Source organism: Anolis sagrei, chromosome 2 (genome assembly GCF_037176765.1).
Source record: "Anolis sagrei isolate rAnoSag1 chromosome 2, rAnoSag1.mat, whole genome shotgun sequence".
NCBI classification, from domain to species: domain Eukaryota; kingdom Metazoa; phylum Chordata; class Lepidosauria; order Squamata; family Dactyloidae; genus Anolis; species Anolis sagrei.
This window is the reverse complement of record NC_090022.1, coordinates 162,221,576-162,239,783: the sequence shown is the minus strand read 5'-3', so window position 1 is coordinate 162,239,783 and position 18,208 is coordinate 162,221,576. Positions and strand designations below refer to the sequence as shown.

General features: G+C 42.1%; 1 protein-coding gene across 1 annotated transcript in view; it reads right to left on the bottom strand.

Annotated features, from left to right (window-relative positions):
* Positions 1 to 18,208, bottom strand: part of LOC132768036 (A.superbus venom factor 1-like) — a 79,736-nt gene that overhangs the window by 34,311 nt on the left and 27,217 nt on the right. The window contains 9 exon segments of the mRNA XM_067464014.1: positions 1,283 to 1,358; positions 5,819 to 6,022; positions 6,790 to 6,876; positions 7,987 to 8,050; positions 10,060 to 10,272; positions 10,892 to 11,031; positions 11,903 to 11,988; positions 13,848 to 13,959; positions 15,652 to 15,852. Coding sequence (XP_067320115.1) covers positions 1,283 to 1,358; positions 5,819 to 6,022; positions 6,790 to 6,876; positions 7,987 to 8,050; positions 10,060 to 10,272; positions 10,892 to 11,031; positions 11,903 to 11,988; positions 13,848 to 13,959; positions 15,652 to 15,852 — 1,183 coding nt within the window.

The window sequence follows — 18,208 nt, the reverse complement described above, 5'->3', positions numbered from 1 at the left end:
CGTAATGCGCAGCACTGCCCTTTCTCCCATTGTATGAGGAAAAGGGGAGGAAAGTATGGGTTGCTCCATTGGAGCTACCAAAAAACGCATTTCTCCCCATGGTGGTGGAGGAAGCACCTTCTGGCACTTCACCTCCACTTCAGGAGAAATGTGGGTGGTGCCTGCCATGTGTCATCTGATGGAACTCAGCATGCCTTGTCGAAGCCTCAGCCAAAAGTGACAAATCGGGGCTATTTTTCCCCATGTGAAGAGGTCCATTGGCTAAAGATTTTCAAGTTCTCTCTTTAAACTGCAAATTACAGGATTCCATGGAATGGCCACGGAAATGGAATGAGAATGAATTATTTGTGCAGAGTGGCAGAGTCCTATAATTCAATGTATGGTTTTTATAATCAATGTAAAACATGGGGTGGGACTTCAAATTATTTTAAAAAAATACTATATACAATCCTAGGGCTACAGTTTTCTCATACTAGACTAGAGTCTCAGAGTTGAATAATAAGCAGTAGAATTGAGCAAGGAAAAGGAAACAGGAATTAATTTAGTCATCGTCATATCTTTCACCAAGTATGGAATTAAACATTTAATTCTATTTCCTTGGGGACTAAAATGCGGTGCTGGAGAAGGGTTCAACAGATACCATAGACTACTAAGTATGATGTCTTGGCCTAGCTTTTTCCCCTCCTCTGTTTCATTTCCTTGTTTTGTCCTTAGACGTCTCTCATTCATGGGGTCACCATAAGTCAAAGTCAGCCTGTCAGCAGATAACAACAATGTATGAGCCTCACTTGCTCTTAAGGAAGAAGATCTCTCAAAAAATAACAAAGAGTAATAGAACAAGAAAGCAAGGGACCTCTTCACACAGGGTTTTTATGGCCTGTTTTCACTCTTCAGGATGGGGTCTGCTGAGAGCCATCAGACAACAGCTGATTTGGTCCTGCCCCATTCCTCCTGAAGTGGAGGGGAAGCATTGAAGACACTTCCTCTGCCATGACAGAGAGGAAAGTATTATGTTGGGTAGCTCTGATGGTGCTACCTGAATTTGTTTGCCCTTTCCTCCATATTAGGAGCAACGTGCCTTTCCTCATCCCCACCATGTGATGGAGAAGGAGGGAAGCATCCTGGCAGCTGCCATTTCCCCGGCAACTGCTGACAAAACGGCACCAAAGTAAAAACGTCCTAAGACAATGAAAACATTCAAAAGTCAGTGTGACGGGAGATAAAAGATTCTGGCAAGCCTATCACAGATTTAAGTGCAGTCCTACAGCTGTATTACTCCTACCAAGTGCTAGATGGGCGATGTATCCAGGCAGCATAGGAGTGGTCTGGTTTCTTGTATGCCATTTGCTGGGCATAACCTGAAAACACAAGAGAAGCAGGAAGAAAAAGAGCAGTAAATAAGGTGCTAGTCCAGCATATGTATCGAGGCAAACAGTCATCAGCCGCACAAATCCAGCAGAAAAATGTCCTGTGCTTCCTCCCTTTCTTGTGCGGCACTTCCTCATCTGTGCTGTTTTTCTTTTACTCATTCACTTGATTTTGGTTTCTTTCCCCCTTTTTCTCTGTCACACAACTTCCATTCCAGACCAAAGCTGAACTCATCACCAGCCCACCCACAAGATTTCATTAAGAAGTGGCTAAAGATGAGAGAATGTACTCTCTTCGAGCTTGATTTTTTAAATCTATATGAATAAAAATGTAATGTTCATTTATGAGATTAACATAACTCAAAAACCACTGGATGGATTGACAACAAATTTGGCCACAAGACACCTACTAACCCGAGGAGTGACCATCACTCATTAAAAAATGATCTTGTAATGTGGGAGTTGCCGTCCTGGGATTTGTAGTTAACCTACAATCAAAGAGCATTCTAAACTCCACCAATGATGGAACTGAACCAAATGTGGCACACAGAACTCCCATGACCAACAGAAAACACTAGAAGGGTTTGGTGGGCATTGACCTTGAGTTTAGAAGTTGTAGTTCACCTCCATCCAGAGAGCACTGTGGACTCAAATAATGATGGATCTGGACCAAACTTGGCACAGATACTCCATATGCCCAAATATGAACACAGATGGAGTTTGGGGAAAATAGACCTTGAAAATTGGGAGTTGTAGTTACCTACAATTAAAGAGCATTCTGAACCCTACCAATGAACATGAGGAAGAACTTCTTGACTGTGAGAACCTTTCAGCAGTGGAACTCTCTGTCCTGGAGCATGGTAGAGACTTCTTCTTTGGAAGCTTTGAAACAGAGGCTGGATGGCCATCTGTCAGGGGTGATTTGAATGCAATATTCCTGCTTCTTGGCAGGGGGTTGGACTGGATGGCCCATGAGGTCTCTTCCAATTCTTTGATTCTATGATTCTATGAACGACAGAATTGGGGGAACTTCCCACACAGAACCCCCATGACCAATAGAAAATACTTAAGGACATCGACTCCAACTCCCTTCACCAGGGCAAGAAAATGTAATCAAAGCCCTCCTGACAAAGAGCCATCCAGCCATAGATATAGATAGATAGATAGATAGATAGATAGATAGATAGATATGAATCACACAAACATATAGTATCATAGATTTGAAAGGGACCCCTAAAGGACAATGATATGTTGCATCTTCCAGAGTAGGCAAACAAAACAATCTCCACATCAACACTGACAAAGACATAGCAAGAAATAATGTTTACTCACAAGCATAAACAAATTATATATATGAGAAACCAATTACTTTATTTTCCAGATCACCAGTCTGGGCCACAGCAATGTGTGGCAGGGGACGGCTAGTTCTTTTTAAAAATGGAAAGTCAGTTGGCATCTCAGTATCAGATTATTTTCTAGAATCAGCTTTTTCAAAAACAGAGGATAATTCCCTTCCTTATAACCATATATTGTATTTATTCAAATTTAATGCTCACCTTCCCAAAATTAGGGTATGCATTAGGGTATGTAATATGGAAATCTTAGTGCTGAGCCAAAGCAAAAAGGGGAAGCTACTTCAGGAGTGCCTGGAGCTCCTATTAAAGTTAAAGTTGATTCATTTTGTAGCACCCCAAGGTTTTCTTTTCCATTGCTGAAACCTTTGGTGTTCTCATAGTAGTGTTTTAAAAGAAGACATTATAAGCATGCAACCACTGTAATCTGCAGGGTTTTTTGTCCAAATTATGAAGCATGCACTTTTTGCCACTGCACATTACATTCACCAGCAATTTTTTTTTGTTATGGGGTTTTGAAAATTGAGGTGTGCATTAGTGTTGATAGTGCATCAGACTCGAGTAAATACGAGTAATTCTTCACTAATTTCATTTGCAAAGAAAGCAACATGTAATTTTAGCAATAAGTCTCAAATTGCAAATAGTTTACAAAAACTATTTGCAATTTGTGACTTTTTCTACACAAAATTCTTATGTTTGTTTTTTGTATTGTGTTGTTATTTTGCACAGAGAACAGCTTTTTCAGAATAGAAAATAATATTTCTCTAAAGATTTTTGTGCATGCAAGAAATGTTCTTTCCTGTGTAGAAAATGCTGCAGTGAAGACTTACTCCCAGCAAAACTCACACATGGAGTTTGGTTTTGGGTACAGAAAACATAATTTTCTACAAATAAAATTCTGCACGAAATACATTGGGTTGTTGTAGGGTTTTTTTTGGGATATATGGCCATGGTCTAGAGCAGGGGTCCTCAAACTAAGGCCCGGGGGCCAGATGCGGCCCTCCAAGGTCATTTACCCGGCCCTCGCTCAGGGTCAACCTAAATCTGAAACAACTCGAAAGCACACAACAACAACAATCCTATCTCATCAGCCAAAAGCAAGCCAACATTTCCCATTGAAATATTAATAAGTTTATATTTGTTAAAATTGTTCTTCATTTTAATTATTGTATTGTTTTTAAGTGTTTTTGTACTACAAATAAGATATGTGCAGTGTGCATAGGAATTCATTCATGTTTTTTTTCAAATTATAATCCGGCTCTCCAACAGTTTGAGGGCCTATGATCTGGCCCTCTGTTTAAAAGGTTTGAAGACCCCTGGTCTAGAGGCATTCTCTCCTGACATTTCGCCTGCATCTATGGCAAGCAGGTGAAATGTCAGGAGAGAATGCCTCTAGACCATGGCCATATAGCCCGAAAAAAACCTACAACAACCCAGTGATTCTGGCCAGGAAAGCTTTCGACAATACACAAACTACATTATTTTCAGCATGGAATATGCTATTCTCTAGAGTGAAAATGTTATTCTCCTTTGGGGGTTAAAACACATTTTTTTGTAGAATAAAGTCGGACCTGCAAAAATCTTGTAAATCCTGGATTCTTCTTGAGAATTGAACAACATATTTTTGACAGTGCATGACTACAATATTTTTCCCATCAGAATAATGTGAGATTTGCTTTTTAAAAAACTGCCAGCATTTAGGCCATCAGTGAATGAAGTGTGGTTGTGGACCACAAGAGGACCCAAAACACCCTGAATTCCCCTCAAACAACAGAAAAAAAATTTCTTTTGAAACTTGTTTCCCAGTCTTGGATATCTACATCAGTTGTGGTTTTCTGTATAAATAGTTCTTAGCGCCTGCTAAATGAACCGTACCTACAAGAAGCACTGCCTGAACATCAAGCAAAAAGTGGGTGCTAGAAACAATATCATACGAAAGCTGACTGGCACAACCTGGGGATCACAACCAGATACAGTGAAGACATTTGCCCTTGCGCTGCTGCTGAGTATGCATGCCCAGTGTGCAACACATCTCACCACGCTAAAACAGTGGATGTGGCTCTTAATGAGACATGCCGCATTATCATGGGATGTCTACACCCTACACCACTGGAGAAATTACACTGCTTAGCCGATATTGCACCACCTGACATCCGCCGGGAAGTAGCAGCCAATAGTGAAAGGACCAAGGCAGAGACATCTCCAGCTCATCCCGTTTGGGTATCAGCCAGCATGTCAACGACTTAAATCTAGAAATAGTTTTCTAAGATCTACAGAGACACTCGCTGGAACACCTCAGCAAGCGAGAGTCCAAAAGTGGCAGGCTCAAACCTAGAAACTCAACCAATGGCTGATACCAAATGAGAGACTCCCCCTTGGGCACACAGAGGACTGGGCGACTTGGAAGGCGTTGAACACCTCTGGTGCTCTGGCACCACGAGATGCCTTCAGAAATGGGGCTACAAAGTGGAATCCTCGACATGCAAGTGTGGAGAAGAGCAAACCACTGGCCACCTGCTGCAATGCAACCTGAGCCCTGCTACATGCACAATGGAGGACCTTCTTGCAGCAACATCAAAAGCACTCCAAGTGGCCAGATACTGGTCAAAGGACATTTAATCAACTACCAAACTCACAAATTTTGTATTTTGTCTTTTTGTTTGCTTTGTTCTGTTAGAAATGTAATATAATCGACTGGTTGCCTTGACACGATAAATAAAATAAATAAGCGCCCGCCAAACCTTGAGAGCTTTTACCCAGAATTTCAGCAACAACGAATAAACAAAAACCAGAAGCTGCTCTCAGAACTTTCTGATTTGGATTTTTTTAAGAAATGCATTTCCAGGCTGGACATGCTCTATGGGTGGTCTTGAGTGTGAAAATTGGCACCCAGGTCATCTGATTTAAGATTCAGACACAAACACACCACTGCAAGGGAATCAGTTCCCTTATCTAGGTAGCTCCCTATGCAAAACAAACAAACAAAAATGAACAACCCTGAAATTGTCTGAAATCTAGCCAGGGTTTGAATGAATCAGTCTAGAAAATCACCACATTCACTGGTGGAAGAACAAATCCAGAGATGCTTGCTTGCTTTACCTTGCAGGATCTGTTTGATGGCATCTGCCCTGCGATTCACCCCAATCTTCTCCCATTGTTCTGTGGTGTCAAGGTAGTGGGTGGCAATAACCGATGGTGTCATGGTGATCATGTTCTGCTCTCCACAGCCGGCTGGTGTTATGATGAGATGTTTCAAATTGCTTCCATCAATGGTCTCTTCAACCATTTGAGCCACAGGGTCTCCTATCCACACACACAAAACTCATGTTAATCTCCGAGGACAGCCTTGGGAACTTTGTGGATTGGTGTATTGTTGAAGGCTTTCATGGCCGGAATCACTGGGTTGTTGTAGGATTTTTCGGGCCATATGGCCATGTTCTAGAGGCATTCTCTCCTGACGTTTCGCCTGCAACTATGGCAAGCATCCTCACTACCTCTGAGGATGCTTGCCATAGATGCAGGTGTAACGTCAGGAGAGAATGCCTGTAGACTATGGCTATATAGTCCGAAAAAACCTACAACAACCCTTTGTGGATTGAGCCCTCCTGAATCTCTCTTCTCCTACCCTGGAAAAAAGTCACTCACAGGACAGCAAAAGCTGGTATAATTTCAGTTTTCTGACCTAATGTAAGTCTACTATATCTTGTTATACAGGATACAGCCATTTCCCTATGAGATATTGTGATTTTTGTGTCAGAAGGATGAAGAAACGGATCTCAGTTTCAATTTAAACTTTAAATGAGCTGTCTATGGTGCTGAACATAGACTTAGTTCTTTGGATCACTTCAAACAGAATTATTGCCTCACTGCTCTGGAAACCTGATGAGAATTGTTTTGTACATGCTTATGCTAGCTGAAATCAAGCCTGAGATTAAACCCTGATATATGGCTAAAAGTGTACTGGGTGCATTCCTGCTGCTGTTGGGTTCCAGCAAGGGATTGGGCTGGAAGGGATTCTGGCCCTGTTCATTTTTACAGTCCTAAAGTTCGGTATTAAATCAAGTTCTTGCCTTGGATGCTAATTTTCGTTTCAACTTCAGTTCTAGGAACAATATCATCTAAACGACGAGCTTTCACCAGCTCAGTCTGCTCTCCATCTGGGGAAAGAAAAAGACAAAAAAAGAGGAAAATTACCAAGAAATACCACTATATGTTACCCGCATTCAAGCCTTTTGGCATTATTTTTGATAATGAGCTCCAAGTGGAATTAAAATGAGGACTCACAAAGATTTGTATTCCAAAGCAAAGACATATTCACCTCACATTCAGTGTACATAGTACAGTAGCCTGAATCATGTTGGTAATAGCAACTAGATCCATTGAAGCAATAGATAAACTCAGTTGATTCAGTAGGTCTGTTGGTGCTTAGACTCCCAATATATCTGTACCCAGATTACTAATCTTTACATACATGAAGTGGCCAGTGTAGTGTAGACCTTGTGAATTGGACAATAAATCCGGGGACAAAACACCTTATCACACCAGCTTTTCAAGTTTAAACTACTAAAGAGATCATCCACTAAGGTGACCATAGCAGTCTCAACTCTGTATCCTGTTCTAAAGCTGATTTGAAATGGGCTAAGGAAGAGTGTGTCATCCAAGACTGCCTGGAGTTGGAGAGTTGGAGGGCAACTGTCTTCTCAACCATGGATGGAAAGAAGGAGAGGAGGAGGAAGTAGCACATGGCACACATAACACACAAAAGAAGAAAGGAAGGAAGGCCCCCAGAAAATGTATGAGACAGAAAGGAATACAACATACTACCAGTCATTTCTACATGCCAGGAGAGCTGGCCGAGGTTCCGAATGGACACCACGTAAGTTTTTATTACTTTTCTAAGGGGTCTGGGGGCTTGGGGGAGGGGGTGGGTATTCCCACAGTTTACCGGCCTTATTTAGCGTGAAATAAATCCACTATCAAATTAATTTTCTACAAACCAGGGTTTTCCTGGTTTGTAGTGAATTAATTCAGGACTGTCCAAAACATTGTCTCAATCTGCAATCATCTTCATCTATTTACATGCCTTCAGCCATCTCCCTGAACAGAAATAATTCCTATCATTATTTTATCCAGACACATTGAAATCTGCTTTGTCCGGAAACATTGAAAAAAGATGGATGAATGGTTTAAGCAAGAAAGAGTTCTTCTCAGGACTCAATATTTTTTTTAAAAAAAGATAACACAGCTGAATAATGGTGTTTACTCACCTTTTCCTTTTTTAGAGGGTTCCAGTTCAATAGTGCTCACAAGTGATTGCCGTATCCCTTCAGGCTGGCAAGAAAGAAAGTCCAAAAATCACTGAGAATGTCTCACTTTGTTAAATTACAACTACCATGATTCTAGAACATTAAGCCATGAAAGCTATCATGTAGTGTTCTTGGCAAAATTTATTAAGAAGTGCCTTGTTCTTGGGAAGATTGTTTAGACCAGAAGCTCCCCCCCCCCTTTTTTTTTTTTTTACCAGGGACCACTTTGACCAGGGACCACTCTCCAATATTGGTACGTACCAATATTAGTGTTTGGTCAAGTTTAGATTCAGTTTGGTTATTTGGGGTGCTGATTCAGAAAATTGCATAGGATAGAACACATCAGCTCTAGCTTCTGATACAGAACATATGCCATCCAGTAGTCGCCACCTGCTCGCCCACAGAAAATCATATTTAATAAGTGTCGGCACTATAAGATGGTTTTGTGAGACCAGTCTCTCTCGTTGCAATGGTGCAGTAGTGGTGAGGCCGTGGACCATATTTTAGTTCTTGTGGACCACTGGTGGTCCATGGACCACAGGTTTGGAACCACTGGTTTAACAGACTTTTAGGCTTCCTCCACGTGAAAAGGAGTTCTCTTTTTGAATAATAAAAATTATGTGTCATTAGGGGGGGGGGGTTAGAAATGTTTAGGTGGGGCATGGCCAAAAAAGATTGGGAACCACTGGCTTAGACTGAGAGAGTGTGGCTTGACCAAAGTCACCAAGTGGGTCTGCATGGATGAGCAGAGGAGTTAAATTTTCTATCACTGCATTGGGGACTGGAGACATGTTGGAATTCTCTCTGGACAAAAAGTATACATTGTATTCTTAGTTATGAACCTTGGAGTCTTTCACATCATACAATCACAGCACTAGGATTCCACTTTAACCTCATGGCTCCATCCTATGGAGTCTTGTTGTTGGTACTTCCACAAGATATTTTGAATTTTGTGCTATTGAGCTCCAAATCTTCCCAAACTACCAAGCCTAGAATTCCACAGGACACAGCCATGGCAGCTAAAGTGGAATTGTACTGCTACACATGGATTGTAGGAAAGGATCCTCTGACTCTGAACCTCAACACACTGAAATTCCCACTAGCCTTTAAAAACCCACTCAGGCTGCATCAAAGCATAGTTTGATACCATTTTAAGTGGCATGGCTCAATGCTATGCAAACATAAGAGCTGTTTTTTGGCAAGGCAAAACCACTCTTTGGTGGAGGAACCTAAAGATATTGTAATACTATGAGTCCCATCATTTCACAGCATTGAAGCACAAAGATTAAAGTGGTGTCCAACTGTATTCATTCTACACAGGCACCTTCAGCATTATTTATTCATTTATTTATTTACAGCTTTTATATTCCGCTCTTCACACCCCGCAGGGGACTCAGGGCGGATTACAGTGTACACATATGGCAAACATTCAGTGGCACTTTTTGACATACAAACATATACAGACATACACAGAGGCTATTTAACCTTTCCTGGCTGCCAGGGGAGCTGTCGCTTTCATCGTCCATCTGCGACGCTGATGAAGTACTTCTGCATTCCCCGCATGCTTCCCCGCTGGAATGCTCTGCTGGAATCTTCTTTATGGCCTCATAAATTAGTTAATTTAGCCTCCCCACACTTTAAGGTGGTACCTAATTTTCCTACTTAACAGATGCAACTGTCTTTCTGGTTGTAAAGGTTGACAGCAGGCTACACACAATTGGTTGGAAACCCACTCCAACCCGGGCTGGCTTCGAACTCATGAACTTTTGGTCAGAGTGATCTTAATGCAGCTGACACTCAGCCAGCTGCGCCACAATCCCGGTAATAAGACATTTTTATTGTTCCTTTGCATTCCAGTGTGCCATAAGGACAAACAGGAGAAGCTTTGCCCAACCTGGCATATGTTTTGTGCCACAATGATAACACACCCGCCCATGTTACTCCTTCAGCCTTAGGCTGCCTGAAGGACAAGACCGTCCTGGACACAACCTCTCTTTCTGCTGATTTAATGGGAGGGTCTAGTGCAACACCTACCACAACCCGGAGCTTCTTCTTCACTCCATCAGACACCACCACATTCCAGACAGCCGCTTTGACTTCGACGTCATGGAATCCCAGTTCGAGTGGGACCAAGACAAATGGGATTGCCACAGAGGACTGTTTCCTAATATTGACATTGTGCCTGTAGCGCTGCTTGGCAGTGGAAGCACTGCAGAAGGCTGGGTTGTGAATCAGCTCCACTCGTACCTGGAGACAAAAGACAGAAGGAAAAGATCTTCGAACACAATGTAAGAAACATGACCAAGGGAGAAGGCAGTTCCTCCCCTTGGATCAACACCATGGCTGTTTTGCTTTCCCTCAAGCAGCTACCTAACTTAGATTCCGTTCCAGCCTCCACATTTAGCTCTATCTCTATCCAAGTGGTGAAGTCACATTCAGTCTCTCAGGTACGTAAAAATGAGCGCTATGAGTCCCTTTGAGGAGATAGAGTGGAATACAAATACATCATCATCATCATCATCATCAGAAACACAACAACAGGCACTCTGCTGGCTGTTGAATTGGATCACACGTCAGACACTTCCCAAGTGTCTAGGACTGTGTGATGTATCGACAAATAACCACAATCCCAGTTTGTGCACTAGGTTGATTGGGCAGGACATTGTTTAGCCAATGCACGAATCCATTCATGGGGTTCAGTCCCTATGAAGACCAAAGTGTTACAATGGGACTGCAGCCAATAAAGATACGTTGTTTCTTCTCAGTGTTTGTGTTGTCTCTATTTCTCCCTGCTTCCCCTCCCCCCAACCTTACTTGCTCCTTACTATTAGAGGTTACAAAGATCTGTCCAGATTTCAAAGCCTACCTTGATATCACTCATTCCATAGTTGTAGAGGATAGCCCGAACTTCCACCTGCTCATTCCTGACTACTGAGTAAGGCAGCCTTAGGTCAATGAAGAAGTCCTGCATGACCGTTATTTCATAAGGATCAGCCACACAGATGCCTGTAAGGAAAATCAAAGGATCAAAAGCATTCATACATGGGACCTCTGTCTTGTAAGCATTTCTTAGGGTTTGCAAGGTATGCTTGTTGCAGCCTAGCATAATAGTTCACTCTTGGGACCACCTAGGATGCTTTATTTATTTATTTACCATATTTATATACTGCCCCTCTCAACCCGGAGGTAACTTGAGGTGGTTTACAGTCGGCAGTCCATGCCCCCAAACAACATAAATACAGTTTAAAACATTACATAAAATATAAACCAAATAAAAGCAATAAAACAATAAAAACCATAAAACACAAGTCCTCAGCATCTCATCAGTAGAATCGTTTTTCTGTCGCATCGTACAATCATTTTGTAGATCTAAATTAGTCTGTCACACTGTATCTGCAAATGCCTGCTCAAACAGCCAGGTTTTGACTCTCTTTCAAAATGTTAGAAGGGAGGGAGCCGATCTAATATTCCTAGGGAGGCTGTTCCATAGCCGAGGGGCCACCGCTGAGAAGGCCCTGTCTCTCGTTCCCACCAATCGCATCTGTGAAGAGGCCGGACCGAGAGCAGGGCCTCACCAGACGATCTTAAGCACCTAGATGGTTCATAGGGAGAGTTGCGTTTGGACAGGTAAGCTGCTCCAGATCCGTTTAGAGCTTTAAAGTCTAAAGCCAGCACTTTGAATTGTGCCCGGTAGCCAACAAGCAACGAGTGGAGCTGGCGCAACATAGGAGTTGTGTGTTCCCTGAGTGCCACTCCTGTTAACAACCTGGCTGCTGTCCGTTGGACTATTTGAAGCTTCTGAACAGTCTTCAAAGGCAGCCCCACGTAGAGCGTGTTGCAGTAGCCTATACGGGATGTAACCAGAGCATGGCTTTACCTTTTGTTTCTGAAATGCTCACAGCCAACACCTCCCAGGTTGTGATGGAATCCTTCAGGTAAAAAGACACTATCTTGGATGAGATCCTAAGTACAAGAAGAAAGATAATCATGTCATATTTGAAAGCAGTGGTTACAGTATGCAAAGTAAGTGGGAAGTAGATGTGCTCATTATATGGGCAACTTCTCTATGTGCTTATATGGAAACTTTCTTTTTATTCCTGCCAGTGGACAGCAGTGAAATGGAGTGGCAATGGGAAACACTTAACACACCAGCACATAGGTAAACTTCCCCAGGCACCCCCCCCCCCCACAAAAAGTATCCACACATTAAAGATGGGTGGCAGCAGCTGTATTTGTGTTTTCTGTTTCCAGAAACAGCTACAACCACAGCAGAACATCCAATTCCAGTATTGCTATTTTGTGGATTTGTAGTATTGTATTTTACTAAATGGCCAACAAAATAGCAATATCTTTATTCGGCAAACCAAAATACATCATGCAAGCTATCAAACTACTACTGGTTTCTTCATGAGGCAAGCAATGTTATTGCCTGGATTTTATAACTTTGAGACTTTTTTGTGTCAGGAGCAACTTGAGAAACTGCAAGTCGCTTCTGGTGTGAAAGAATTGGCCGTCTGCAAGGACATTGCCGAGAGGACGCCCGGATGGTTTACCATCCTGTGGGAGGCTTCTCCCATGTCCCTGCACGAGAAGCTGGAGCTGACAGAGGGGAGCTTACCCCGCTCCCTGGATTCGAACCTCCGACCTTTTGGTCAGCAGTCCTGCCCGCACAAGGGTTTAACCCATTGCGCCATTGGGGGCTCCAACTTTCAGACTAAATCAGCATGAGGCCTGATCCCCAGCTCCAGTGCACAATGTCCTGCTCTGGTTTGACCTCATTAAAGTCATAGTCACCTATTTCAGTTCTTGTAATTTCCTATTCTATTCATCATTTCAATATCTCCCTTCCAGTTTTCCTTTAATTTAAATTGATCTTACTATATTTCAACAGTTTGTTTCTTTTTGTTCCTCGTGTCAGGAGTGAGTTGAGAAACTGCAAGTCGCTTCTGGTGTGAGAGAATTGGCCGTCTGCAAGGATGTTGCCCAGGGGATGCCTGGATGTTTTGATGTTTTATCATCCTTGTGGGAGGCTTCTCTCATGTCCCCATATGAGGAGCTGGAGCTGATAGAGGGAGCTCATCCACGCTCTCCCCAGATTCGAACCTGTGACCTGTACCGACAGGTCCTGCCGGCACAGGGGTTCAACCCACTGCGCCACCGGGGGCTCCTAGTTTGTTTCTATATAATATCTTATTATTTCCTACCCTTCATGCTCAATATTCTTATTTCATCCATCTATCCCAGTGGAGTAAAAAGGATTTTAAAAAATTGTAATTGTTTGTACTGGCAATTTTGCCATTACTTTTGTGTAAACCGCTTTGAGCCCCCCCCCCCCCCCCGGGTGAGAAAAGCGGTCCACAAATACTGTAAATAAATAAATAAATAAATTTCCCCAAGCAGGAATCTGCCAGATTTTGAAGCTGCAAGGCTTTGCATAGCACATCAAGGTGATTAATTGCAACATTAACACTTGCCTCCAACAGACAAGAGTTCTTTCTCCCACCCTGGACCTTTCACAGATATATAAACCTCCCTTGCCTTGTTTCCAACAGACCAAACAACCTCTGAGGATGCCTGCCATAGATGTGGGCAAAACGTCAGGAGAGAATGCTTCTGGAACATGGCCATACAGCCTGGAAAACTCACAGCAACCCAGTGATTCCTGCCATGAAAAGCCTTCGACAACACATTGTAGCAACACTCTTAGTGGTCTACAGTCAAAACTGATTTTGTATCCCTGGGTGAGTTCTGTAGGTGAATTCAATTTGCCTCCAGACTGAAAGGTAGGCTGCTAAAGAGAGAAGGATCTAGAACAGCAATACCCTTGATGGTTAGGAGGTTCTGTCAGTACTTTTGTTTCCCATAGCCAACTCTCTGGAAATTCAGTCCTGGAGACAATCTCATCCTCATCTATGATAAATTCGTCATTGTCACCTAGGAAAACATGACACAGATATGGTTGTGATTATCCTGGTATTGGGATTTCTCCTTTAGTGTGTGATATAGATTCAAAAATCAGTTTTTTTGGAGACTATCTTGTGCAAAGAATAAAGTTGTGGTCTAGGGGAAAAATGGACATCATTGTACTATGCTTTGGCAACCACTGTTTATGATCTTTGTGGCGTCCATATTATCTGCAACCATAGGTTGATATTAGGGCTGGGCGGTTTCGTTTCGTTAATTCGTAATTCGTTAAAAATTCGTTATTTTTTTTGTTAACAAAGCGATAACGAACCATTCTGGAGCAACTTAAAAACGAAATGAATTTTTCAATTCGTTTCGTAAATGCTTCGTATTTTGTTATGTATTCGTTTCGTTATTGGTTTGAGGTCGTTTCGTTATTATTTCCGCATGTCTGGGGCAAGTTTTATAGTTGTTTTTTGTTTAATTAGTGAAAAAAAATTATAATATCACACCAACAGTCAACAACAGAGGGAGAGGGAAGCTTCAGAAGTTTTTTTAGCGTATTGCGCGATCGCGGCCGCCATTAACGAATCGATTCGTTATTGTTTCGTTATTGTTTCGTAATTTTTTTACCATTTACGAAATTTCGTAAATATCGAACTTTTTTTAAGGAAAATTTCGGAATTCTTTTAAATATCGAAACGCAAAAAACGAATCGATTTTAGAAACAAATTTTTCCGTTGTTACCCAGGCCTAGTTGATATAGATAGACTGTAACAGAATAATTGAGGTTCATAATTCATAAATTCACTGATAAACAGACATTGCCACAAACACAATGGTTTCACCTTTTCACAAAGGCAGACCCATCCTTAAACAATGTCCTTAGACAATGCTCATGGAGAATAATAATAATAATAATAATAATAATAATAATCTTTATTTATACCCCGCTACCATCTCCCCAGGGGACTTGGTGCGGCTTACATGAGGCCGAGCCCAGAATACAACAATACAAGCAATAACAACAACAATACAAGCAATTAAAATCAAACAAGACAATAAAACAATAACATAAGCATTAACAATAGGACAACACACTTTAAAATCTATGGGTAGGCCAAATATAACTAAAATTTAAAAATAATGCTGGACATGGGCGAAAAAGTGATGGGGTGTTTGTGGAAACATACAAGCAGACCTAAAACAATATAAAGTGCTTTGGAGGACAAAGTGCTATGGGATCATTATTCTGGGAGGGCACACTGGAACAACCACGTCTTCAAGCTCCTCCTAAAGACTGCCAGAGTTGGGGCATTCGTGATGTCCTTAGGAAGTGAGTTCCAGAGTCGAGGGGCCACCATCGAAAAGGCCCCTTCTCTCGTCCCCACCAATGGCGATTGTGATGCAGGTGGGAGCACGAGCAGGGCCTCTCCAGATGATCGAAGAGATCGTGTGGGTTCGTATACAGAAATGCGGTCACGCATTTTAACCATCTCAGAATATTCTTCCGCATGTCTATATAAGGCCTTAACCAAGACTCTGCTCACCTCAAATCCCTCACTCCATTGTCATAATCTGATCCCATATATACATTATGGAAAACCACCATTTTTAGTCATTTTCCAAAAGAGATAATCATTTTCCATTCCTATTTTACATGCCGACATGATATCATCTTGCAGAGAATTTTGCAAAGAAAAAAAATGAGGTTCTACTTGCTTCTTGCCAGTTGCAGTTCTTTCTCTCGTTGATTCTGATCCCGTATGTCTTTGATAAAATTGCAACATTCAAGGAAAACAGTCTTGCACTCCTTTTGATCGTCTATATATTCAGCACGCTTTTCACAGCTGTAACCCATGGGATTTTCAAACATGCCATCTTCACAGCATTTTCTCAGTCTTTTGTCAGGATACTGGGCCGCTGAAATATGTAACTTTGATTAAACATCAGAAAATGTTCCCTTAATTTTTTTCCAGAAAACCGTGAGACACCGGAAGTATCCCACGCCTTCCAAGAAGGTGCAGAATAAACCCACTATCAAATTAATTCGCCACAAACCAGGGTTTTACTGGTTTGTGGCGAAATAATTCTGGGTAGGCCAGAATGTTGACTGGACAGCCCCATTTTTATTGCGGAAGTTTTTGCAATAAAGGGCTGTCTAGATCCACCCCAAGTTCAAAGCAGATATTGTGGGATTTCCTGCCTTGATATTCTGAGTTACAGGGCTATGTGGAAGTGCAACTAAAAATCCTAGAGAGATAGTTTCTCTGAAAATCTCATGGTCCTCCAGTGTAACTCTGTGTTCATCTTCTGGCAGAAACTGACCAGAGAGCCATGATGGAGGAACTCAAGATTCTGTGAGAACATTTCAAATCCATGAAGTTGCATAAATCAGACACACAAATGTAGAGGGCAGTTGTATATTGTCTATAAGGTAAAGGTTTCCCTCTGACATGAAGTCCAGTCGTGTCCGATTCTGGGGTGTGGTGCTCATCTCCATTTCTAAGCTGAAGAACCGGCATTGTCCGTAGACACCTCCAAAGTCATGTGGCCGGCATGACTGCATGGAGCACCCTTACCTTCCCACTCCAGCAGTACCTATTGATCTACTCACATTTTGCATGTTTTCGAACTGCTAGGTTGGCAAAAGCTGGGGCTGATAGCGGAAGCTCACGCCGCTTCCCAGATTTGAACCTACGACCTTTTGGTCAGCTCAGCGTTTTAACTCACTGTGCCATCGGGGGGGGGGGGGATCCCATATTGGGCTATATGGTCTATACCTCAAAGAATTTCATGTCAACACAGTTACTGACCTTTCTGCCTGGGCATAATATTTATTTATTTATTTATTTAAAACTTTTATATCCCAGTCTTCTCTACCTCTACAGAGGGACTCAGACTGGCTAACTGCAAAGATTCAATGCTAACACTGAAAATGTAAAACATAATACACAACATTAAAATACCAATTACATTATATAAATTACATAAAATTACATAAGGGAACTTATGTAGACTGCATTGCAGTAATCTATTCGGGATGCAACAACAGCATGGATTATCTCCATCCAGCCTCCTGAGGCCCCTTCCACACAGCTGTATAAAATCCCATATTATTTGCTTTGAACTGGGTTATATGGTAGTGTGGACTCAGATAACCCAGTTCAAAGCAGATATTGTGGATTATCTGCCTTGATATCCTGGGTTATATGGCTGTGTGGAAGGGCCCTAAGAATCATCCCATTCCCAGAGAGCAGCACGATACAGAATCTGGGAAATGACCTTTCTCTGGAATATTTTCAGTACTGGGACAACCAGGTGCCCCTGCAGCATTGAAAAAAAATATATCTAAGGATTGCTCCAATAGTTCTTAAGGCTACTGCTCTACATGCTTCTATATTTCACACTAGCCGTCCCCTGCCACACGTTACTGTGGCCCACATGGGGGTTCTGTGTGGGAGGTTTGGCCCAATTCTATTGCTGGTAGAGTTCAGAATGCTCTGTGATTGTAGGTGAACTACAAATCCCAGCAACTACAACTGCCAAATGTCAAGATTCTATTTTCCCCAAACTCCACCAGTGTGTGAACATCTGGGCATATTGAGTATTCGTATAGAGTTTGGCCCAGACACATCATTGTTTGAGTCCACAGTGATCTCTGGATGTAGGTGAACTACAACTCCAAAAACCAAAGGACACTGCCCACCAAACCCTTCCAGTATTTTCTGTTGGTCATGGGAGAACTGTGTGCCAAGTTTGGTTCAATTCCATCGTTGGTGGGGTCCAGAATGCTCTTTGATTGTAGGTGAACCAAAATCCCAGCAGCTACAACTCCCAAATGACAAAATCATTTTTTTTAGTGGATATACATTGGGTTGTTAGGTGTCTTGTGTCCAAATTTGGTGTCAATTCGTCCAGTGGTTTTTGAGTACTGTTAATCCCACAAACGAACATTACATTTTATTTATATAGATTTTACAGAAAGGCTTTCTGTAAAATGGATGCCCAGGAATTCCATGTCAGCAGTCACTGGCCATGTTGTCTGGGGGTTATTGGGAGTTGTAGTATGACAAAAGAAGTTTCCCAAGCACTGTTTCTATACCATCCAATCTTGAAATTATAGGGAATGTGTCAGGCCACCTGTCCATCTAAGTCTGGCATTGCCCTCTATGGCTGGAAGCTCCTTCCCAAGATCTTAGACACAGATCTTTCCCAGTTTTGCAACTTGAGATCCTTCTAAGGACTAGACCTAGGCCACTGGTCTATGTCACCCATC